General features: G+C 44.1%; 1 protein-coding gene across 4 annotated transcripts in view; it reads left to right on the forward strand.

Annotated features, from left to right (window-relative positions):
- LOC130281677 (alpha-2-macroglobulin-like) overlaps positions 1–26277 on the forward strand; it is a 203437-nt gene that overhangs the window by 150416 nt on the left and 26744 nt on the right. For all 4 annotated transcript variants that reach the window (XM_056529147.1, XM_056529146.1, XM_056529149.1 and 1 more), the window contains 4 exons: positions 2952–3017; positions 6552–6714; positions 9605–9783; positions 11219–11434. In XM_056529147.1, the coding sequence (XP_056385122.1) occupies positions 2952–3017; positions 6552–6714; positions 9605–9783; positions 11219–11434 (624 nt within the window). The remainder of the gene's footprint in view (positions 1–2951; positions 3018–6551; positions 6715–9604; positions 9784–11218; positions 11435–26277) is intronic.

Genomic DNA, 26277 nt, shown 5'->3' on the forward strand with positions numbered 1-26277 from the left:
TATGCCCAAATACTTCATAGAGGTTGTGGGCCATATAAAGGGAGCAGGCAGAGTTATATAAAAAATATCTCAGACTTCGAATTAGTGACGTTACGCTTTATGTTATTAGGACTTTGAGTACTTTAGGTAGGGACTGAAGGGGGTTCGTAAGTAAGAGTAAGATATCATCAGCAAATGCTGAAGCTAAGTGTGTGTGAGAGCCTACTTTCAGGCCAGTAATCTCAGAGTCTTGGTGAAGACGTTGGAGAAGTGTTTCAACAGTTAAAGCGGGCAACCTTGGCATGTGCAATTGTATATCTGAAAGGGTGGGGAGAGAGTACCATGAACCTTAACGCGAGCATATGGGCCCGTATAAAAAGGAGAAGATTGCAATGACCATCTGAGGTGGGAAATTGAATTTAAAGAGGGAACTTTCCATGAAGTCCCAGGCGACCCTATCAAACACTTTCTCTGCATCTGTGCCGAGAAGGAGGAGTGGAAATTTCGAGTTATGTGCATATTGAATGGCATGGAGCACTCTAATGACATTGTGCCTTCCTTCCCTCCCTCACCTTCATGAAGCCTGCCTGGTCGGGAGGGATTAGTTTTTTACAAAACTTTACTAATTCAAGTCGCTAAGATTTTATCCAAAATTTTTACATCTAAATTTAAATGAGATATCGGCCTATAGCAGGAAGTCGGGTCCTTACCCTCTTTAGGCAAGATAGTAACATGGGCTCCAAGGGATTGCTTGGGAAAGCGATTGCCATTAAGAAGCGCATTACATGTCTGGTCTTAGTTATACATTTTTCATGGGTCTGTGATGTGAATTAATTTAGAAGTCTGGAGTATGAATTTATTCAGGGCTATTGGGTATAAGTTTATTCAGGCATCTGGGGTCTGTATTTATTTAGGACTCTTGGGTCTGAATTTATCTAAAGGTCCTGGTCTAAATTTACTTAGCTGTCTGGGATGAATTTATTCATTGGTCTGCGGTATGACTTTTTTTAGAGGTCGGGGGGATGATTTTTTCAGAGGTCTATGGTATGAATTTATTAAAGGGGTACTCCCGTGGAATTTTTTTTTTTTTTTAAATCAACTGGTGGCAGAAAGGTAAACAGATTTGTAAATCACTTAATCCTTTCAGTACTTTTTTTAAGCTGTATACAAAATAGAAATCCAAAAAATAAATGCATTTCCTCTGATGTCATGACCACAGTGCTGACCTCTGCTTTCCATTTTAGGAACTGTCCAGAGCAGAGGAAAATCCCGATAGAAAACATATGCTGCTCTGTATAGTTCCTAAAATGGACAGCAGAGGTCAGCAGAGAGCACTGTGGTCATGACATCAGAGGAAATGCATTTCTTTTTTGGATTTCTCTTTAGTATACAGCCCCTAAAAAGTACTGGAAGGATTAAGATTTTTTAATAGAAGTGATTTACAAATCTGTTTGACTTTCTGGCACCAGTTGATGATAAAAAAAAAAAAAAAAAAAAAAGTTTTCCATGGGAGTACCCCTTACAGGGCTCTGGATTATGAATTAATTGAGCTTATCTCTGAGTAAGGCAACATGTCGTGTTGGTCTTTAACGAGTTTGTTCCTTCTGGATGTACATTTGTTAATCGTGTCTCAATAAAAAATATTATTACTTTGCTACTCCAAAAGTGCCACATATCATTTCCAATGAAGTACCTTCTAGGGAAAAACCTTTGGTGGTCCTTGGCTTGTTTTTGCCCTATACTTGGATAATAACTTGGTTTCTGAATTTTCACATGGCCTTGTAACTAAAACACTGCACTGGCTTAAAGTCTAATTTAACTGATCAAACTATCAGGGGTCTTCATGAGGGTGGTCAGTATAAAATATTTGCAAGCATCCTTTTCTACTTACTATTTTGGTCTACGCTGAGACACAACTTCCTGAACATATGCAGAAGACTATCCCCAGATGTTAGTCTGATGCTAACTAGGCCAAGTCTGGAAGAATAAGCGCATTTAGTTCTTCTTTGCAATCAGGCCCTTTCAAATTTCTTCTTCTGGATGTTACTGTACCTTTGTAGCATGACATGCTAGGCAGGATAAAATATGCTGGAACAGTTCAAGACCTGTAGATAAACTACCTCTGAGAGGATCCCAGCTCTGCATCTCTCTCACCTTCAGTCTAGCAGTGCTGATGAGCTGTACTCCTGGCTGTACCAGGGCTAACACTAGACTGATCATGAGTCTTTTGGTTCTCCAGTATCATGGGAATAGGGGTTGAGCAGAACAGTGTTTAGCATTAATTGGCTAAGAGGTGGACATGCAACAGATTACCAATGCTCTTTACAGTGCAATAAACGTATGGGTAGGAATTGTTAACCCCTTACACTCTATATAAGGCTCAGTGTATGCATATAACCCATAGAAATGCAGAAAATACATTTGTAATGATATAGATATATATTGGCGACAGCATTTTAGAAAAAGACTTTAGACAGACCAGCAAACCTTTCTATGACTACAGCCAAACTATGTTCAAAGTAGTAGCTGGTGCTTCTGCTCTGGGCCACCACAGAGGAAGCACTTATTACCAGACCTGGTGGAAAGCATTGACTAAGCTCCACCTCCGAGCATACTGCAGTACTCGGCACCCCCTTCTATCACTTCTCCTCTGGCGTCTGGGTTCAGTGCACCCTTTGTACTCACAAGGATAGTCCCTATCTGTGACCTGACCCTGCCTTGTCATGCTGACTTTATACTACTCTGTTGCAGGGGAAAAGTATAGCAAACTGCAATTCCTCAACCCTGCGGTGACTAAGCAGATTTCCAGGCTGTTATAATTTAAAGAAGCAAAGCCTTTATAGGTTATTGTATCATCATAAATATACAGTATGTCTAGTGTATTCTCGTATTCTCTGATAATCTTGTAGAAAAATTTAAACATTGTAAAATTATTTATAGCAAATATTTTTAAACCTGTTTTTCCATTTTAGGACAGTGAGGTGTCTCGCACTGCATACGTCGTAATCGCTCTCCTGGAAGCTCCAAGGACATACAATGTAAGTCAATTTTTTTTAAATTGTTCTGCATATTATTAAATTTCAAGATAAAACATACTGTAGGCATTTAACCCCTTCCTACTGCAGCGATCTGTGGCTCTGAGAAGACAAGGGAAAAAAATAAAAAAAAGAGCTGAGAGCAAAACTTTTTTTTCATTGAGTCAAATGAGAAACAAAAAAATATTTGTAAGATGGAATTGAAATTTTTTTTTTCCCTATTTTATGGTGTATTCACATGTACAGTATTCTGCACAGATTTGATGTGCAGGATATTCTGCTGTTTAATGTAAACTAAATGACTGAACACAGCTTTAAATCCTGCACATCAAATTTGCGCAGAATACTGTATGTGTGAATAGACCCTTAGGGAGATTTTGTTTTTACTACATTTATTCTTCAGTAAACATGATAACTTTATTTACAGGTCTATACATCTCACATATGTATATATACGTTCACACAGAGTAATTCAAGAGGAATTTACTCGAGTAATTCCTCTTGAATTCTCCTCTCCAAAATAATTCACATCTCCTCTGCCCATTGACTTTAATGTTTTTTCCGCTGTTCTGTTCACACTGCAAAAATTTTGCTAGCAGAATTCAGACGCTGAATTCCGTTCCGCTTGAAGAAAGAACATGTTCATTCTTCAAGCAGAAATCAATAGAAGTCATTGGTAAAAAAAATTCCACCCGACATCTTTTTCACGCGGAAGTTGGCGGAATTCACGTGGAAATGGCTGAAAAACCCTTCACTTCTTTCTCCCCATTTCCGCGCGCAATTCCGTGCAAATTCTGCACAAGTTTCGCGTGAAAATGTTATTTTTTCCGCCTGTAAATATTTCAGCATTAATTCCTCTTGATTTGCTCAGTGTGAACGCACTCTTATATGGATTTACCTTTTTAAAAAACGACAAAAAATACGTGTTTTAAAAATAAATGTATTTGCTTTCCTATAAGTCTAGGTTTCCACACAGTTTTTTTCTGGCATATTTTGGAAAACTGCCACTGCAGTTTTTGAGCCAAAGTCAGAAGTAGATCCAGTAGAAAGGAAAAGTATAACCCCAAGTTTGAGAATGGAAAGGCAAAAGTACATAACAGTAGTTAGAGGATTTTTCGCATTAGTGCAAAGTAATTATATATGTGACACTGATTTAAAGGGGTACTCCACTGCCCTAGTGTCCGGAACATTTTGTTCCGAACGCTGGGTGCAGTCAGCGAGGGTCGTGACATCATGCACATGCCCCCTAGTGATGCCACACCACACCCCCTCAATGCAAGTCTATGGGAGGGGGCGTGGTGGCTGCCACGCCCCCTCCCATAGACTTGCATTGAGGGGCATGGCGTGATGTCACTTGGGGGCATGTGCATGACATCATGACCCCAGTAACCCGCACCCAAAGTTTAGAACAAAATGTTTCGTAAGCTGGTTTGTGATTTTTTTTAAGCGCAACAATAATATAAAAGCATGTAATAATGGGTATCATTTTAATCGTATTGACCCTCAGAATAAAGAACACATGTCATTTTTACCATAAATTGTACGGCGTGAAAACGAAACCTTCCAAAATTAGCAAAATTGCGTTCTTCGTTTTAATTTCCCCACAAAAATAGTGTTTTTTGGTTGCGCCATACATTTTATGATATAATGAGTGATGTCATTACAAAGGAAAACTGGTCGCGCAAAAAACAAGCCCTCATACTAGTCTGTGGATGAAAATATAAAAGAGTTGATTTTTAGAAGGCGAGGAGGAAAAAATGAAAACGTAAAAATTAAATTGTCTGAGTCCTTAAAGCCAAAATGGGCTGAGTCCTTAAGGGGTTAAGCAAGAAGCAAATGGCACTGCTGGGAAACTCTGTTTTAAAGCAAGATGAGCAATCAATGCTAGCGGACACCTGTTGCTGTGTGGTCTCTCCGGCGGTGTTCATATAGCGCAGTGATATCACTGAATTATATATGTGACATGAAGGTTTTGTATGTCAATAGCTATACAGCAGATCTCTGTAATTGCTGTTCTCAGCTCGGAGCAACAATCTAGGCAAGATGGCTGTCTCCATCATCACGTAAAGAAAAGAGAGTAGAATACATAGTATGTTTTAGTATATAACAGGGTTTTGGGGAGGTTCACCTGTGTCTCTGGGGTCCCTTATTACCTCTCTGCGCTCGGCAGACTGATTCTGAGCCCCCGCATCTTGGGAGCTGGGGTACATATCTGTTGCAGTGAGTCCATCCAGAAGAGCATCCAGGGTAGGGATGTGGGGTCCCACTAGGATCATCTTAGACATAATAAAATTGACACAACTTCACTTGAACTAACTTTATATTGTATGACAAAAAGGAACAATCATGTACAACATAACACAGTATAGAATGGTATAACAAAGTCAAACAAGGCAATGTGAATATAGGTTTCCCTTTACCACCCACATGCACAACTGCGGCCCACCCTGATCTTCACCCTAAGGCTGTTTCACACTATAAAGTTCTTCCATTTTAAAGAGCCGTTATAAAGTTCCTTTATGAAAGCCCTTAAAAACGGCCGTTAAACGGCCCTTACAAAATCCCATATGACCGTTGCAAAATCCCATTAAAGTTTATGGAATTCTTACATTATCCGTTTTAACCCATAGCCCATTATTAATAACGGACGTTATTTTGTGACGGGAAAAAAATAGTGCATGCACCATTTTTTCTCCTGTCACAAAATAACGTCCATTATTAATAACGGGCTATGACTGGTTAAAACGGATAATGTTAAAATCCCATAAACTTTAATGGGATGTTGTAACGGCCATATGGGATTTTGTAACAGCCGTTTCACGGCCGTTTTTAAGAGTTTTCATAACGGAACATTATAACGGCTCTTTAAAACAGAAGAACTTCTGTGAAAGTGTAAAAGTAGCCTAACAGCTGTTGGTATACATATAATAAATAGGGTCCATACAAAGACCTGCTCTGCAGCATCACCTGGATTAGGCTGAACTCTTAGAATGCTTGTCATCGGACCTTAAAGCCTTTACTCTGTATCTAAAGACAGAATGTCCTATTGTGGGACAGGTTAAAATGGCTTCAGGCTTGCCCTTACGCCAACAATAATAAGGTCAGTTCATCCGCATTACTCTTACTGCTCACACAGGCTGTATTGGAATCAGTTCTGATCACCAGCAGGTCTCTCTCAGATGCTGCTGCACTCTGAGGCAAATCCTTGTAACCTTTTTCGTCTGTGTCCTCTGAGCTTGCTTCTCCTTGTTGGACTAAGCATTTTTCTAAATCTTTGCTTACAACAATCTACCTCCTTTAGTCATTGCTTAGATAATTTGTTTGTTAAGTACGCCCTCTACTGGGCACTTCAGGTAAGGCAGAATAAAATAATTTCACAAGTTACATTTGTAAGAGAAAAATAAAAGTTTACTCACAGCTGCCACTAAAAATAGCTGACTGTATGCATAGTTATTCCCCACCATCTATATGTAGGCCTCTTCTACAATCTTATAGAACCTTTAGCAATCATGCCTTCAAATTTGTTGTCTTGTTTAGGGAAGTATTGTGGAAAATGCCCTGAGCTGTCTGAGGAAATCTGTGGACAATGATACATCAGTGCACACCCAGGCTCTTTTGGCATATGCCTTCACCTTATCAGGAGACAATGAGCTGAGAGATCACATACTGAAGAAATTGGATGAGAGTGCCATAAAGAAAGGTAAAGCTACTAGGCAAGTCACTAATATATCCCCAGGATAGGCCATTAATGTATGAACGTGAAGGGTCATTCCTGGCACACCCACCAGTCAGCAAAACGAATATGGTTTGGTGCTTGCTGGGAGGTTACCACCTTCATCACATGGAGATAAGCATGTCAAAGACTATGGGCGTGGGGTGGGGTATGAAAAGTGGAGGAGGAGAACAAGTTTTCACCCCAGTAATTCAAATGGTGGAAACTGTGTACCTGCACCAAATTTATTACATGACACAGGGCATGTGATAAATCTGTTGCTTAACACATTTCTTACTTGAAGCGTACCCGTCAGATCCAACAATTGTTTTTAAATATATCACTCAGTACCTAATCCTGACCATGTACATAAACATTTTATGTGTCTAGCACCTTTATTTTTTTATTACACTCAAAGGGAGGGGGCGTGGCCTCACTGTGCAGGTCTCCGCCCCCTCTCTCAGTATGCTGTCTGCTCACATCTCCCCTAGCATTAGCAAAACTACAACTCCCAGCTTGTCCTCACTGACAGTAGAGGACACAAGCTGACAGTGGGAGGATTTTTCCTCCAGCTGTGAGCCCTTTATTCACAGCTGTCAATCAAGGAAATAAAGACCCCTTGGCATAGAGGTAGCAAAACGGAGGTCCACGGCTGCAGCCTGCAGAGTCGACCGGGCTCTTTTAAAGTGTTGGAAAAGTCCAAATGTAGGTAAAACAGAAAAAAGACTTGCAGTGGCGCTGCCTTGGAGGTTGAAGAATCGAAGACGGATGCAGTAGGTATTAAACAGCATGTATTTTATTCATACATGTGGAGCAAAACGCGTTTCAAGTGTATATTCCCTCTTTTTCAATTGCATAATGACAGTAAGCAAACAGTGGGTCTATATACACAGAGGTGGATGGTGCCAAAAACATCTGGCGGGGCTTAGGGGTAACTGTGGGCGGTGACCAGTGTCACTGGAAAATACAGTTGAAACATACGCGAGAATAACATAGTAACAAGATCGTGTTTTCACATATGCCAGAGGCTGATACTTATTCAGTGAGAGAGCTTTAAACCAGTAGATGCTGTTTAATACCTACTGCATCCGTCTTCGATTCTTCAACCTCCAAGGCAGCGCCACTGCAAGTCTTTTTTTCTGTTTTACCTATGTTTTAAATCAAGGAAGTGTGTCCATGACATAGGTGATGACGCATGGACACAGCAGGACTAGTATGTGTCCAAGCAGGCGGGGGGGGGGGGGGGGGGGGGGGCAGTTGTTTAGAAATTTTTCAGTATTTCATTCTGAAAAAGCCAGTCAATGAAAGCAATTGAAAAACATATTGGTTTTGCATGCTTTACAACATATCCAAAAGGTTATGTGTCTGAAAGTGTCCATTTAAGTACTCCACTTTGTATGGTGATTCCTATGCCACTTTTTGTATGGCTTTTTAACTTGTGCAACAAATGTGCAACTTTTTACTAATGCTGTACTCTTGAATTTGAATTTCAACTGAGTACTGGAGTAGATTAGCGCCTCAGTTAGCACAGTTGCGCCAAACGATGCGACAAAATGAAAAGTCACAAATCATAAATTCCTGACCACTACATGATATCAACTGACTTTGATAAAAAAAAATTATATTTGGTTTGTCGCAAAACGTTGTCTCTAAAAACAACTGCAACAATAACATAGGGACAAACTACTGCCAAAATAATGGAGAAATACTCCCATGTCTTTGACATGACCACTCAAAATATGATTTAGGGGAATCAAAATCTGTTACAGGAAAATCCATTTTTGACTCTGTGGATTTTAGCCTTTAGATTAAATGCTGACTCTAGAACATTCATATGGCCATGAGGCCTAAGTGAACATATATTAAAGGGGTGGAAAACTTTTTTTTTTTTTTTTTTTTTAAATCAACTGGTGCCAGAAAGTTAAAAAGATTTGTAAATAACTTCTATTAAAAAAATCTTTACCCTTCCAGTACTTTTTAGCAGCTGTATGCTACTGAGGAAATTATTTTCTTTTTGAATTTCTTTTTTATCTTGTCCATATCAGGAACTATCCAGAGCAGGAGAAAATCCTCATTGCAAACCTATGCTGCTCTGGACAGTTCCTGACACGGACAGATGTGTTAGCAGAGAGCACTGTGGACAAGACAAAAAAAAAAAGAAAATAATTTCCTCTGTAACATATAGCTGCTAAAAAGTACTGGAAGGGTAAATATTTTTTTAATAGAAGTCATTTATAAATCTGTTTAACTTTCTGGCACCAATTGATTTAAAAAAAAAAATGTTTTCCACCGGAGTACCCCTTTAAAGCTGGCTTACAAAGTGTGGAATAACAGGTATAGAATGGCTGCATTTCCTATTGGGAAATGGGGAGCATGCCAATGAATAATGCCAGTCACACTCTTGTTTTGGAGAAATGGGTGGGGCATTTCCTTCACAGGAGCCCTTAGGCTATGTTCACACACATTTCCGAGCCTAATTCCATAGGAATATTTCTCTCAGAAATGCCACTGCATTGCATTGATTTCAAAGGGATTCTGCTGCACTGTGCACAAGGCAGATTTTCTGGGGAAGTTGTTTCTGCTGCGGATATTCCAATTCCGGTATCTGCAGAAAGAATAGTCATGTCTATAATTTCTGCATTTCCGTCTATTTAACGTCTATTTAACAGCGCATTTCTGAGCGGCCCTAGTGCCCTTCGGGAACATTCATATGTGCAGAATGTCCACTTGTGTTTTCCGGGCAGACATTTTGCACAGGATCAGCCATGGGAACTTGGCCTTATATTTCTACATTTTAAGTTTATTTCAGAAATATTTATTTTTATACTATGATATGGAAGAGTCTCATTAAGAATGTTCTCTATTATTTCTTAAACAGAGGGAACAAAGCGATGGGAAACAACAGACTTCGTGGGCAATATTGAGACACATTCGTATATTATTCTAGCCTTACTTTCCGACAAGACAACAACCCCCAAACATGTGGAAGAAAGTACAGATATAATCCGTTGGATAATGAACTGGCAAAATCCATACGGGGGCTTCCAATCTTCCCAGGTTACATTTTCTTTAAAAAAAAAAAAAAAACTTACAACTATATAGTTATAGGCTGGTTTCTTATGTCTGTATTTAAATTACAGCTCATTTTAGCTTCCATACCACAGCCACATCACCCTAAGCTCTTCTGAACTGAACTCAGATCACCAATGGGTTCTTCAATCATCAATAACATAGGTTGATTAGCACCGCAGGTGGTATACCACACAACAATAGTCTCCTGATTTTCTCCATTTACCTTAATCCTATTAGGATCTGGTGTTCACTGTAGGGGACTAAAAGATCCCTACCTCTGGGAGTGGTCCTGGTATTGGTGGTGGCTGGCCCCAAGCCTATCTACTTATATTCACTTCCAAAGGATAGGGGATAAGATGTATGATCGTGGGGGGCACGCTGCTGGGACCCCCCCCCCCCCCCCCCGAGATCTCCCTGCAGCACCCACATTCTATGCAGGGCTGCGTCTTCAGTTTTGGAAACCTCCGGGTTTCCGGGACTGGGGATGTGACGTCACGCCTCCTCCATTCATGTCTATGGGTGGGGGCGTGACGGCCGTCACGCCCCCTCCCATAAACATGAATGGAGAGGGCGTGGCGTGATGTCACGTTACCAGTTCCAGAAACCCGGAGGTTTCCGAAACTGGAGACGAAGCCCCGTATTGAGTGCGGGTGCTGCAGGGAGATCGCGGGGGTCCCAGCAGTGGGCCCCCCGCAATCAGATTATATATATATATATATATATATATATATACACATATATATACACATATATATACACATATACATACACATATATACACACATATATACATACACATACACATATATATACATACACATATATATACATACACATATATATACATACACTAATATATACATACACTAATATATACATACACATAATATATACATACACATAATATATACATACACATAATATATACATACACATAATATATACATACACATAATATATACATACACATAATATATACATACACATAATATATACACATACACATAATATATACACATACACATAATATATACACATACACATAATATATACACATACACATAATATATACACATACACATAATATATACACATATATATAATATATACACATATATATAATATATACACATATATATATACACATATATATATACACATATATATACACATATATATACACATATATATACACATATATATACAATATATATATATATATATATATATATATATATATATAAATAATATATATATATATAAATAATATATATATATATATAAATATTATATATAAATAATATATATATATATATATATATAAATAATATATATATATATATATAAATAATATATATCTCAAGGTACATTTCTCAGTTATCAGTTTAACCCATATGAATTCATCCTTATCTGTCCATAGGACACAACCCTGGCTCTTCAAGCTTTGGCTAAATATGCCAGAGCCACCAGGCACAAGAAGGGGGATTCAACAGTGACAATACATTCGAAGTCCGGCTTCAAGAAAACAGTTCATGTGGACAAAAGCAACAGTCTTCTTGTACAAACAGTGGATCTTCCAGAAATTCCTGGGGAATATATTGTCAGCGCTACAGGCGATGGCTTCGTCTATTTACAGGTAGAAACAGTTTATTCTTCCAACCAGAGAGCTAAAGTTTATAATACTCTATATAGTTAACATCAAATAACATTAAGTGTTAATATACCATGAAATTCAGATGGGCCCGATTGACTTTGGCTAAAATAATAAGACAGTCTGTCTGAATGCCACACAGGCAGATACAAGTCCTTTCCAAAAAGTAGCACAATATATTTAGTCCATTATATCCTTTTTGGTCCTCATTATGTTCCAAAAATACAAACTAATTAAAAATAATAAAAATGTACAAATATTGTTAAAAACTAAAAAAGATCTACTTCTACTCCACCCCAATGACCCCCCCCCCCCCGTAGGGTGCAGGATCCCCCCTTTTCCCCCTAAACTAATATAACAGCCACTAAAAGCCAATACTGCTGATACACTATATTGTTTGAATTAACCACTATGACCCAGCTATTTTTTTTTTCTGGCACACATTCCCCCTGTGGGCTCGGTGTTGCAGGGGCAGTGGTCACCGCCGACGCTAGGACGATGTTAGGTTAGGGACCCACTCTAACAAGGTGGCCTTGATGTGGCGAGGGGGCTTGTACTTTTTGATCAAAATGTATAATAACAACCTTTTAGTTTTTGAAATTATGCTGAGAAGCAAGTAGATCAAAATACATACTGTGGATGTGCAGCTGTGTTTCTCTATTTTTGTTGTACAAAAGTAGTATCAGGGTGTATTCTCTGCGTAGCGAATTGAACGTTCTACTGATACACTTTTTTATCATACAATGTATAATAAAGCCAGAAAAAAATTATATGTAGGGCAAAACTGAAAAACATTAAATTGCACAATTTTGTAGGGCAATAACTTTTTCAGAGTTCAAGGTACGGTAAATCTGACATGCCATGTTTATTCTATGGGTCAGTACAATTCCAATGATACCAAACTTGAATAATTTGTTTCGTTTTATGGTTAAAAAAAAAAGAAAAATGTAAACTTCAAAAAATAAGAAATAAACTGTCACGATGCCGGCTGGCGGGTAGTGGATCCTCTGTGCCAGAGAGGGATTGGCGTGGACCGTGCTAGTGGATCGGTTCTAAGTCACTACTGGTTTTCACCAGAGCCCGCCGCAAAGTGGGATGGTCTTGCTGCGGCGGTAGTGACCAGGTCGTATCCACTAGCAACGGCTCAACCTCTCTGGCTGCTGAAGATAGGCGCGGTACAAGGGAGTAGACAGAAGCAAGGTCGGACGTAGCAGAAGGTCGGGGCAGGCAGCAAGGATCGTAGTCAGGGGCAACGGCAGGAGGTCTGGAACACAGGCTAGGAACATACAAGGAACGCTTTCACTGGCACAATGGCAACAAGATCCGGCAGGGAAGTGCAGGGGAAGTGAGGTGATATAGGGAAGTGCACAGGTGAAGACACTAATTGGAATCACTGCGCCAATCAGCGGCGCAGTGGCCCTTTAAATCGCAAAGACCCGGCGCGCGCGCGCCCTAGGGAGCGGGGCCGCGCGCGCCGGGACAGGACCGAGGGAGAGCGAGTCAGGTACGGGAGCCGGGGTGCGCATCGCGAGCGGGCGCTACCCGCATCGCGAATCGCATCCCGGCTGGAAGCAGAATCGCAGCGCCCCGGGTCAGTGGATCTGACCGGAGCGCTGCAGCGGAGAGAGTGTAGCGAGCGCTCCGGGGAGGAGCGGGGACCCGGAGCGCTCGGCGTAACAGTACCCCCCCCCCTTGGGTCTCCCCCTCTTTTTAGGGCCTGAGAACCTGAGGAGCAGACTTTTATCTAGGATGTTGTCCTCAGGTTCCCAGGATCTCTCTTCAGGACCACAACCCTCCCAGTCCACTAGAAAAAAAAAGTTTTCCCTCTGACCTTTTTAGAGGCTAAGATCTCTTTGACAGAGAAGATGTCCGAGGAGCCGGAAACAGGAGTGGGAGGAACAGATTTGGGAGAAAAACGGTTGAGGATGAGTGGTTTAAGAAGAGAGACGTGAAAGGCATTAGGGATACGAAGAGAAGGAGGAAGAAGAAGTTTGTAAGAGACAGGATTAATTTGACACAAAATTTTGAAAGGACCAAGATAGCGTGGTCCCAACTTGTAGCTAGGGACACGGAAGCGGACATATTTAGCGGAGAGCCATACCTTGTCTCCAGGGGAAAAAACGGGAGGAGCTCTTCTTTTCTTTTCCGCGAACCTCTTCATGCGTGATGAAGCCTGTAGGAGAGAATTTTGGGTCTCTCTCCATATAAAGGAAAGGTCACGAGAAATTTCATCCACAGCGGGCAGACCAGAGGGCAAGGGGGTAGGGAGGGGGGGAAGAGGGTGACGGCCGTACACCACGAAAAATGGGGATTTGGAGGAAGATTCAGAGACTCTGAAGTTATACGAGAATTCGGCCCATGGAAGGAGATCTGCCCAGTCATCCTGGCGGGAGGAAACAAAATGTCGCAAATAATCACCCAAGACTTGGTTAATTCTTTCTACTTGTCCATTGGACTGGGGATGATATGCAGAAGAAAAATTTAATTTAATCTTGAGTTGTTTACAGAGAGCCCTCCAGAATTTAGACACGAATTGGACGCCTCTATCCGAGACGATCTGCGTAGGCAATCCGTGAAGACGAAAAATGTGTACAAAAAATTGTTTAGCCAACTGAGGCGCTGAAGGAAGACCAGGAAGAGGGATGAAATGTGCCATTTTGGAGAATCGATCAACGACCACCCAAATAACAGTGTTGCCACGGGAAGGGGGTAAATCAGTAATAAAATCCATACCAATCAGAGACCAAGGCTGTTCGGGGACAGGCAGGGGATGAAGAAAACCAGCGGGCTTCTGGCGAGGAGTCTTATCCCGGGCACAGATAGTGCAGGCTCGCACAAAGTCCACAACATCCGTCTCCAGAGTCGGCCACCAATAGAAGCGGGAGATGAGTTGCACAGATTTCTTGATGCCCACATGACCAGCGAGATGGGAGGAGTGACCCCATTTGAGGATTCCGAGGCGTTGGCGTGGAGAAACAAAGGTCTTTCCTGGAGGAGTTTGCCTGATGGAGGCTGGAGAAGTGGAGATCAGGCAGTCAGGTGGAATGATGTGTTGCGGAGAGAGTTCAACTTCTGAGGCATCCGAGGAACGAGAGAGAGCATCGGCCCTAATGTTCTTATCGGCAGGACGAAAGTGAATCTCAAAATTAAATCGGGCAAAGAACAGAGACCACCGGGCCTGGCGAGGATTCAGCCGTTGGGCAGACTGGAGGTAGGAGAGGTTCTTGTGGTCGGTGTAAATAATAACTGGAAATCTTGATCCCTCCAGCAGATGCCTCCATTCCTCAAGTGCTAATTTAATGGCTAGAAGCTCTCGATCCCCGATGGAGTAGTTCCTCTCCGCCGGAGAGAAGGTCCTAGAAAAAAAACCACAAGTGACAGCATGCCCGGAAGAATTTTTTTGTAAAAGAACAGCTCCAGCTCCCACTGAGGAGGCATCAACCTCCAATAGGAAGGGTTTGGAAGGGTCAGGTCTGGAGAGCACGGGAGCCGAAGAAAAGGCAGACTTGAGTCGTTTAAAGGCGTCTTCCGCTTGAGGAGGCCACGACTTGGGATCGGCATTTTTTTTGGTTAAAGCCACGATAGGAGCCACAACGGTAGAAAAATGTGGAATAAATTGCCTGTAATAATTGGCGAACCCCAAAAAGCGTTGGATAGCACGGAGTCCGGAGGGGCGTGGCCAATCTAAGACGGCAGAGAGTTTGTCTGGATCCATTTGTAGTCCCTGGCCAGAGACCAAATATCCTAGAAAAGGAAGAGATTGGCATTCAAACAGACATTTCTCAATTTTGGCATAGAGTTGATTGTCACGAAGTCTCTGAAGAACCATACGGACATGCTGGCGGTGTTCTTCTAGATTGGCAGAGAAAATTAGGATATCGTCCAGATATACAACAACACAGGAGTATAGCAGATCACGAAAAATTTCATTGACAAAGTCTTGGAAGACAGCAGGGGCGTTGCACAGGCCAAAGGGCATGACCAGATACTCAAAGTGTCCATCTCTGGTGTTAAACGCCGTTTTCCACTCATCCCCCTCTCTGATGCGGATGAGGTTATAGGCGCCTCTTAAGTCCAATTTAGTAAAGATGTGGGCACCTTGGAGGCGATCAAAGAGTTCAGAGATGAGGGGTAGGGGGTAGCGGTTCTTAACCGTGATTTTATTAAGACCGCGGAAGTCAATGCAAGGACGTAGGGAGCCATCTTTTTTGGACACAAAGAAAAATCCAGCTCCGGCAGGAGAGGAGGATTTACGGATAAAGCCCTTTTTTAAATTTTCCTGGACATACTCAGACATGGCAAGAGTCTCTGGGGCAGAGAGAGGATAAATTCTGCCCCGGGGTGGAGTAGTACCCGGGAGGAGGTCGATAGGGCAATCATAAGGCCTGTGAGGAGGTAGAGTCTCAGCTTGTTTTTTGCAGAAAACATCCGCGAAGTCCATATAGGCCTTAGGGAGACCGGTTACTGAGGGAACCACAGAGTCACGGCAAGGGTTACTGGGAACCGGTCTTAGACAGTCCTTGGAACAAGAGGGCCCCCAACTCTTGATCTCCCCAGTGGACCAATCCAGGGTTGGGGAATGAAGTTGAAGCCAGGGAAGTCCAAGGAGAATTTCCGAGGTGCAATTGGGGAGGACCAAAAGTTCAATCCTCTCGTGATGAGATCCGATGCTCATTAGAAGGGGCTCCGTGCGGAAGCGTATGGTACAGTCCAATCTTTCATTGTTTACACAATTGATGTAAAGGGGTCTGGCGAGACTGGTCACTGGGATGTTGAACCTGTTGACGAGAGAGGCCAAAATAAAATTTCCTGCAGATCCAGAGTCCAAGAAGGCCACGGTAGAGAAGGAGAAGGCAGAGGCAGACATCCGCACAGGCACAGTAAGACGTGGAGAAGCAGAGTAGACATCAAGGACTGTCTCACCTTTGTGCGGAGTCAGCGTACGTCTTTCCAGGTGGGGAGGACGGATAGGACAATCCCTCAGGAAGTGTTCGGTACTAGCACAGTACAGGCAGAGGTTCTCCATGCGGCGTCGTGTCCTCTCTTGAGGTGTCAGGCGAGACCGGTCGACCTGCATAGCCTCCACGGCGGGAGGCACAGGAACAGATTGCAGGGGACCAGAGGAGAGAGGAGCCGAGGAGAAGAAACGCCTCGTGCGAACAGAGTCCATATCTTGGCGGAGCTCCTGACGCCTTTCGGAAAAACGCATGTCAATGCGAGTGGCTAGGTGAATAAGTTCATGTAGATTAGCAGGAATTTCTCGTGCGGCCAGAACATCTTTAATGTTGCTGGATAGGCCTTTTTTAAAGGTCGCGCAGAGGGCCTCATTATTCCAGGACAATTCTGAAGCAAGAGTACGGAATTGTACGGCATACTCGCCAACGGAAGAATTACCCTGGACCAGGTTCAACAGGGCAGTCTCAGCAGAAGAGGCTCGGGCAGGTTCCTCAAAGACACTTCGGATTTCCGAGAAGAAGGAGTGTACAGAGGCAGTGACGGGGTCATTGCGGTCCCAGAGCGGTGTGGCCCATGACAGGGCTTTTCCGGACAGAAGGCTGACTACGAAAGCCACCTTAGACCTTTCAGTGGGAAACAGGTCCGACATCATCTCCAGATGCAGGGAACATTGGGAAAGAAAGCCACGGCAAAACTTAGAGTCCCCATCAAATTTATCCGGCAAGGATAGGCGTAGCCCAGGAGCGGCCACTCGCTGCGGAGGAGGTGCAGGAGCTGGCGGAGGAGATGACTGCTGAAGCTGTGGTAGTAACTGTTGTAGCATAACGGTCAGTTGAGACAGCTGTTGGCCTTGTTGCGCTATCTGTTGTGACTGCTGGGCGACCACCGTGGTGAGGTCAGCGACAACTGGCAGAGGAACTTCAGCGGGATCCATGGCCGGATCTACTGTCACGATGCCGGCTGGCGGGTAGTGGATCCTCTGTGCCAGAGAGGGATTGGCGTGGACCGTGCTAGTGGATCGGTTCTAAGTCACTACTGGTTTTCACCAGAGCCCGCCGCAAAGTGGGATGGTCTTGCTGCGGCGGTAGTGACCAGGTCGTATCCACTAGCAATGGCTCAACCTCTCTGGCTGCTGAAGATAGGCGCGGTACAAGGGAGTAGACAGAAGCAAGGTCGGACGTAGCAGAAGGTCGGGGCAGGCAGCAAGGATCGTAGTCAGGGGCAACGGCAGGAGGTCTGGAACACAGGCTAGGAACATACAAGGAACGCTTTCACTGGCACAATGGCAACAAGATCCGGCAGGGAAGTGCAGGGGAAGTGAGGTGATATAGGGAAGTGCACAGGTGAAGACACTAATTGGAATCACTGCGCCAATCAGCGGCGCAGTGGCCCTTTAAATCGCAAAGACCCGGCGCGCGCGCGCCCTAGGGAGCGGGGCCGCGCGCGCCGGGACAGGACCGAGGGAGAGCGAGTCAGGTACGGGAGCCGGGGTGCGCATCGCGAGCGGGCGCTACCCGCATCGCGAATCGCATCCCGGCTGGAAGCAGAATCGCAGCGCCCCGGGTCAGTGGATCTGACCGGAGCGCTGCAGCGGAGAGAGTGTAGCGAGCGCTCCGGGGAGGAGCGGGGACCCGGAGCGCTCGGCGTAACATAAACATTGTTCATTACCATGTTCTCACCCCTATAACTTTTTTCTTTTCCCCCCTATGGAGCTGTTTTAGGGTTTGTTTTTTGCGCCATGAGCTGTAGTTATTAATGGCACCACTTTGTGTAGTTCTGGCTTTTTGATCACTTTTTATTATGTTTTTTTGGGATGTAATGTATCCAAAAAATAAGCAATTTAGGCGTTGGGAATTTTTTTGCGTTTACACTGTTTACCATGCATGATCAGAAACATAATAATTTAATATTTTGGACAATTACACACGCAGCTATACCAAATATGTGTATTTTTTTCTTGTTTGTACAGTGTCTTATTTAAAACATAGGAAAAGGGGGTGATTAGAAAAGGGGCTGGAAAAGGTGGCTACAGTCCTAGGAGACTCTTTCCTAGGACTGTATCCACCTTTTCCAGCCCACCAAAGCACCTGAAAGCTGAACTAATTTATGCAGGAAAAGTCATCAACTGCCGAGCCGAGAAGTTCGTGATAAATCGAATTTACTGTAAGTTGGCTTACATAGATCAATGTAATGCTATTGATTACAATTACATTAATCCATGAAATCTGTGCTCGATTGCTAAGGGCTGCCAAAGGGAGTCTTAAAGGGGTACTCCGGCAGAAAACGTTTTTAAAAAAATCAACTGTTGCCAGAAAGTTAAACAGATTTGTAAATTACTTCTATTAAAAAATCTTAATCCTTCCAGTACTTATTAGCTGCTGAATGCTACAGAGGAAATTATTTTCTTTTTAGAAAACCGTGCTCTCTGCTGACATCACGAGCCCAGTGCTCTCTGCTGACATCTCTGTCCATTTTAGGAACTGTCCAGAGCAGCATATGGGGATTTTCTCCTACTTTGGACAGTTCTTAAAATGGACAGAGATGTCAGTAGAGAGCACTGTGCTCATGATGTCAGCAGAGAGCTCTGTCTTCCAAAATAATTTAGTATAGTATTCAGCAGCAAATACATACTGGAAGGATTAAGATTTTTTAATAGAAGTAATTTACAAATCTGTTTAACTTTCTGGCACCAGTTGATAAAAAAAAAAAAAAAAAGTTTTCCACCGGAGTACCCCTTTAACCCCTTAAGGACCAAGGGCGTACAGGTACGCCTTTGCTCCCTGGTACTTAAGGACCAAGGGCGTACCTGTACGCCCGTGGGAATTTCGGTCCCTGCCGCGAGCAGGGCTGGGACCGGCTCGGGGTGACTGCTGATATCGATCAGCAGGCACCCCGCACCAATGCCCAGGGGGTCATCAGAACCCCCCCCCCCCCCCCATGTAGGCGATCGCCGAAAATCGCAAGTGAATTCACACTTGCGATTTTCGGCTATTCCGGTGATGCGGGTCACGTGTGACCCACTGACCCGGAGATACATGGTGATTGGGGGTGTAGGATACACCCCCTATCACCCTCTGTATCTATGGGGAGGTGGCGATTTCGTCACCACCCCCAGGATCGCTGCCATTTGCCGGCAGGGGAGGGGTTAACGGCCCCTTCTCGCGGCTCTGCTTGCTCCCTGAGTTCATTCAGCGGCCAGAGCTGCGAGAAGGACCCAGGAACCCCCCCTCTGTGAAGATCGGAGCCCCTCACGGAGGAAGACCCCCCTTAGAGCAGGGAGAGAGTACAGCCCCAGGGACAGGTAGGGTTAACCAGTAAAGCAAAGTATAAAAAAAAGTGTAAAAAAAAGTAAAAAAAAATGTTTCCCCCCCTGACCCCTAAAGGGTCCGCCATAATTTTTGTTAGTGTGACCCGGGCCCTATTAGGGATTCAGGGCGCTGCATTTGGCCCCCCATTTTTTATTTTTTTTTGGCCGCAGCGCTTTCCCCCCCCATACAGTTACAGTTACACCAATCACACACACTACATACTCATCCCCCCACACACACACACCCACCACCCCCGCCACCAACCCCCTTCACCACCGTAGAAAAAAGGCGATGGCTTGCCAGGCATTTTCGGCAGCGGAGGCATACGCTTTTCTTGCCTCAGACTCCGAATCTGTCAGTGAGGACGATGAAGATCCTACATTCCTGTGTTCTTCATCGTCCTCCTCATCATCTAGTACTGATGATGAGTCACCTATACGACGGCGGGGACGCCGCCAGGCGAGGCCACGCACCCCCCCATGATAGTGGCCCAGTGGCCGGCACTAGTGCGAGTGGTGAGGCTGCTCGTACTAGGAGTCCGACCCCCCAGACAAGTTTACCAGAGCCCCCTTCCGGTGAACCTGTCTGGAGACCCCCAGAGGCTCATCAGCCACGGGTTCCGGAGTTTGTTGGCGACTCCGCAATCCGGATTGACAATTCTGGATTCACTGAAATTGACTATTTCAGTTATTTTTTTAGTGACAGTTTTGTCAATCACATGGTGGAGCAGACGAATCTGTACGCCAGGCAGTTCATCGCCCACCACCCTGATTCTGTTTTGGCCAGGCCCAATGAATGGTGCGCCATTGATGCAGCAGAGATGAGGACATTTTGGGGCCTCTTGCTGCATATGGGCCTGGTCAAAAAAAACAAGTGTCAGACAGTACTGGAGCAGGGACATCTTCTACCAGACCCCGCTTTACAGTATGGTCATGGCACGGAGGCAGCTCGAGGCCATTTGGAAATGTCTCCATTATGCAGATAATGAGGCATGTCCACCCCGAGGTGATCCCACCTATGACCGGCTTTACAAAGTGAGGCCGGTCATCGATCACTTTAGGGCCAAATTTTTGGAGGTCTACGTACCCCTCAGGGAGCTCTCTGTTGATGAGTCTCTTATCAGTTTTAAGGGGAGACTCATCTTCCGCCAGTATATTCTCTCGAAGCGGGCGCGGTATGGCGTGAAGCTCTATAAACTTTGTGAGAGTACCTCAGGGTACACTCTCTAGTTTAGTGTATGAGGGACGAGATTCCCGTATTGAACCCCCAGATTGTTCCCCCACTCTGGGTGTTAGCGGGAAAATAGTTTGGGAGCTTGTGCAACCTTTGCTGGATAAGGGTTACCACGTGTACGTGGACAACTTTTATACCAGCATCCCTCTGTTCACATCCCTTGCCGCCAGATCCATGTCTGCTTGTGGGACCGTGCGGAAAAACCAGAGAGGCCTCCCTCTAAATTTTCGGCAGACACCTATGCCCAAGGGTGAGTCCCGTGCCCTTACCCATGAAAACCTGTTGCTGGTCAGGTATAAGGATAAAAGGGATGTCCTTATGCTGACCACTATTCATGGTATCGGCAGCTCACCTGTCCCTGTGCGAGGTACCACAACACCGGTCCTCAAGCCCGATTGTATTCTGGACTACAATCGGTATATGGGGGGAAATTATCTTTCTGATCAAGTCCTCAAGCCATACATGGTCATGCGGAAAACACTGGTATGGTACAAAAAAGTTGCGGTCTACTTGGTACAGTTTGCCATGTACAACGCTTTTGTACTGTCCCAGTATGCTGACAACACAGGGACATTCCTCCAGTTCCAAGAAGAAGTCCTAAAGGTCCTGATCTTTGGCGACCGGGAAAGAGCAGGCCGGACTTCCCAAGGAACTGGAGTTACAGGTGCCAGGATCGTCCCAGGCCAACGCTTTCCAGGTGAAGTCCCCCACACTGGAAAGAAGGGACGATCCCAGAAAAAATGAGTGTGTAACAGGAGGGGGATTCGGAAGGACACCACCACTCAATGTGACACTTGCCCCGATCATGGATCACTGAGTCACTATCATCGGGGACTTTTTTTGTTGCCTCAAATGCGCAGCGCTCTCTCTCCACCTGAGCGGGGTGTGCATTTGAGGCAACAGGTTAGGGACGGCCACACACGTCACATTCCCAGAATGATGATTCAGAGCATAGGGTTTGGGGCGGGCATATTTTTTAGTTTTGGCTATGCTCTGGGTCATCATTCTGGGAACATAACCTGTTTTATAATTTTATGTCCCACTGTACCCCATTTTAGTTATTTAGTGTACCCCAGTTATTTATCTCATGTAATGCCCCTTGAGGGGGGGTCCCACTGTTCTGGCTCCATAGGCCACAATGCAGAAGCTCAAGGCCCCTGAATGTGACCTGCTCCTCTCAGACCAGTGTGCAAGCTGTTTATGCCCAGACTTGAGGTATGTCCTTACTCCAAAGAAATGTATTTACAAACTTACAGGTGACATTTTCTCCTTTTACCACTTGTGAAAATGAAAAATTTGGGGTAACCCCAGCATTTTAGTGTTAAAAAAAAATCAAATTTTTCATGTTCACATCCCACTTCATGAATATTTATCAAACATCTGTGGGGCGTTAAGACTCACTGTACCCCTTGTTATGTTCCTTGAGGGATGTAGTTTCTGAAATAGTATGCCATGGGTTTTTTTTTTTTGCTGTCCTGGCACCATAGGGGCTTCCTAAATGAGACATGCCCCTGAGCAAAATTTGCTCTTAAAAAGCCAAATATGACTCCTCTTCTGAGCATTGTAGTTCGCCCGTAGTGCACTTCAGGTCAACTTATGGGGTACCTCCATACTCAGAAGAGATGGGGTTTCAAATTTTGGGGGGTATTTTCTGCTATTAACCCTTGCAAAAATGTGAAATTTGGGGGGAAACACATTTTAGTGAAAAAAATATTTTTTTTTTACATATGCAAAAGTCGTGAAACCCCTGTGGGGTATTAAGGCTCACTTTATTCCTTGTTACGTTCCTCAAGGGGTATAGTTTCCAAAATGGTATGCTATGTGGGTGTTTTTTTGCTGTTCTGGCACCATAGGGCCTTCCTAAATGCAACATGCCCCCCCGAGAAAAATTTGATCTCAAAATGCCAAATATGACTCCTTCTCTTATGAGCATTGTAGTTCACCCGTAGTGCACTTCAGGTCAACTTATGGGGTACCTCAATACTCAGAAGAGATGGGGTTACAAGTTTTGGGCTTTTTTTCTGCTATTAACCCTTGCAAAAATGTGAAATTTGGGGGGGAAACACATTTTAGTGAAAAAAAATTATTTTTTACATATGCAAAAGTTGTGAAACCCCTGTGGGGTATTAAGGCTCACTTTATTCCTTGTTACATTCCTCAAGGGGTCTAGCTTCCAAAATGGTATGCCATGTTTTTTTTTTTTTTGCTGTTCTGGCACCATAGGGGCTTCCTAAATGCAACATGCCCCCCAAAAACCATTTCAGAAAAACGTACTCTCCAAAATCCCCTTGTCGCTCCTTCACTTCTGAGCCCTCTACTGCGCCCGCCGAACAATTTACATAGACATATGAGGTATGTGCTTACTCGAGAGAAATTTGGTTACACATACAAGTATAAATTTTCTCCTTTTACCCCTTGTAAAAATTCAAAAATTGGGTCTACAAGAACATGCAAGTGTAAAAAATGAAGATTGTGAATTTTCTCCTTCACTTTGCTGCTATTCCTGTGAAACACCTAAAGGGTTAAAACGCTGACTGAATGTCATTTTGAATACTTTGGGGGGGTGCAGTTTTTATAATTGGGTCTGTTATGGGGTATTTCTAATATGAAGACCCTTCAAATCCACTTCAAACCTGAACTGGTCCCTGAAAAATAGTGAGTTTGAAAATGTTGTGAAAAATTGGAAAATTGCTGCTGAACTTTGAAGCCCTCTGGTGTCTTCCAAAAGTAAAAACTGGTCAATTTTATGATGGAAACATAAAGTAGACATATTGAAAATGTGAATAAAAAAAAAATGGATTTGGAATATCCATTTTCCTTACAAGCAGAGAGCTTCAAAGTTAGAAAAATGCAAAATTTACAACCATGTTAAAGTAGAATATGTCACGAAAAAACAGTCTCAGAATCAGAATGATAAGTAAAAGCATTCCACAGTTATTAATGTTTAAAGTGACAGTGGTCAGATGTTCAAAAAATGCTCTGGTCCTAAGGTGTAAAATGGCCTGGTCCTTAAGGGGTTAAGCAATCACAGAGCCAGGGAAGATGCCGAGGACAAGGTAAGGCCTCAGGCTTCCCTAGCAACCCATAGCCCCAGTTTGGGACCACTAGACTCCAGGGAACAGCAGCATTTAATGTTTTAATGCCGTGATCTGATAGCAGCGGAAATCTCTCAGTCATTACGCGGACATGACCCACGGGCCCCCATCATGTCCGCCCACCTGAACAATGACATACATGTATGTCATGGGTTGGAAAGGGTTTAAGGGAAAACAGTCAGCCTGTTCACCCTCATTAAACCCATTACATTGAGTTATAGTGTGGGTGAACTGGAGTCAGACGATGGATCACTTACTGAAATCTGTTCTGCAGGTTCGGAGGTATGACGGGACCCCACAGGCTCAATTCACATATGCATTTTCTGTGTCTCGACATCCTAGTGACTCCCGTCGCTGGTCACGTGAGCGCTTCAATTTTTGCATAGCGCCGACTGAGCGCTTACGTGACCAGCGACGGGAGTCACTAGGATGTCGAGACACAGAACATGCATATGTGAATTGAGCCGGTGGGGCCCCGTCTTCTGTGTGCAATTTGGGGAATAAAGAAAAGTATCTTATAGGGGATATAATGGCGGACCTGCAGAACTTAGTTTAGTAATTGACCCATTGTCTGACTCCTGTTCACCCACACTATAACACAGTGTATTGGGTTTAGTGTGAGTGAACAGGCGGACAGTTTTCTCTTAACCTCCTGAGCGGTAATCCCGAGCGTGACTCGGGGTTAATTTTCCCTGCCAGGATCGGTAACCCCGAGTCACACTCGGGGTAGAATTGCAGAGTTCCCGGCCGGGCTGCACGATATATCGCAAAAGCAATGCGATATAGCGATGCGGCCCCCCGGGAAAACATGCGATTATCTGCTCTGGTCGGCTCCCGTTGCGGGGGCCGGCCAGAGCAGGTAAAGAAAAATACTAAAAGTCAGTGTTTCCCTACCAGGGGGCCTCCAGCTGTTGCAAAACTACAACTCTCAGCATGCCCGAACAGCCAAAAGCTGTCCGGGCATGCTGGGAGTAGTAGTTTCACAACAGCTGGAGGCCCCCTGGTAGAAAAACATTGAGCTAAGTGTAAAAGGAAGAATTAGTAAAATAAAAAAACCTTTTGCTCACCTAGTCCCGGTCCCTGCAGATGCCGTTCCCCTCCGTGCGGTCCGGGGTGTCCTCTCTTCACTATTCATCTTCTAGGACCTTTCACTTTTCAGCCAATCACAGGCCGCAGTGGTGTAAAGCCTGTGATTGGCTGAAGGGGAAAGGGCTTGTTCTGCAGCAAATACACTAGGTTTGAAATCTGCCGGCAAACCCAGTGTATCCTGCTGCAGGACAAGGTGACAAGGGGGGGGGGGGGGGGGGAATGTGACATGAAGGGGGGGAATGTGACATGAAGGGGGGGAATGTGACATGAAGGGGGGGAATGTGACAGGAGGGGGGGAATGTGACAGGAGGGGGGGAATGTGACATGAAGGGGGGAATGTGACATGAAGGGGGGAATGTGACATGAAGGGGGGGAATGTGAATCTGACATGAAGGGGGGATGTGACAGGGGGGGGGGGAGGGGAATCTGACATGAAGGGGGAATGTAACATGAAGGGGGGAGAATCTGACATGAAGGGGGAATGTAACATGAAGGGGGGAGAATGTGACAAGGAGGGAGAATGTGACGGGGGATGTGACAAGGGAGAGGGGAATGTGACGGGGGAGATGTGAAATGGGCGGAAGGAGATGTGAAATTCAGTTAAAAAAAATTGTACCGCTTTTGGTACACATTTCCAGACAGAATCATACCGCCAGGGAGGTTAAGTATAAAGATACTGTATAACACAAATACACTTTTTTTTCTGATAAAACAAACATTTGTAAATTAGTTGATGTTCATGGAGGGATACACTGAATGGAAAAATGGGCAGAGTTTTGGCAATTGACATTTAATGTGGATAAGAGAAAGATGATACACCTGGGGTGTAAAAACCCAAATGCAGAATATAGAATATATGATGCAGTATTTGAGGAAAAGGTTAGCAGACAATGTAATAGAGCAGCAGGAAATGCTAGCAGAATGCCTGGGTGCATAGGGAGACATATTAGCAGTATAAAGTGAAGTGGTTATGGGTGTATAGGGAGAGGTAAAAGCAGTAGAAAGTGCTGATTGGTGTGCAGAAAGAGGTATTAGCAGTAACATAGCAACATAGTTCATAAGGTTGAAAAAAGACCAGAGTCCATCACGTTCAACCTATATCCCTAATGAGTCCCTACTGAGTTGATCCAGGGGAAGGCAAAAATCC

The sequence above is a fragment of the Hyla sarda genome, chromosome 7, assembly GCF_029499605.1.
Source record: "Hyla sarda isolate aHylSar1 chromosome 7, aHylSar1.hap1, whole genome shotgun sequence".
Classification (NCBI taxonomy): domain Eukaryota; kingdom Metazoa; phylum Chordata; class Amphibia; order Anura; family Hylidae; genus Hyla; species Hyla sarda.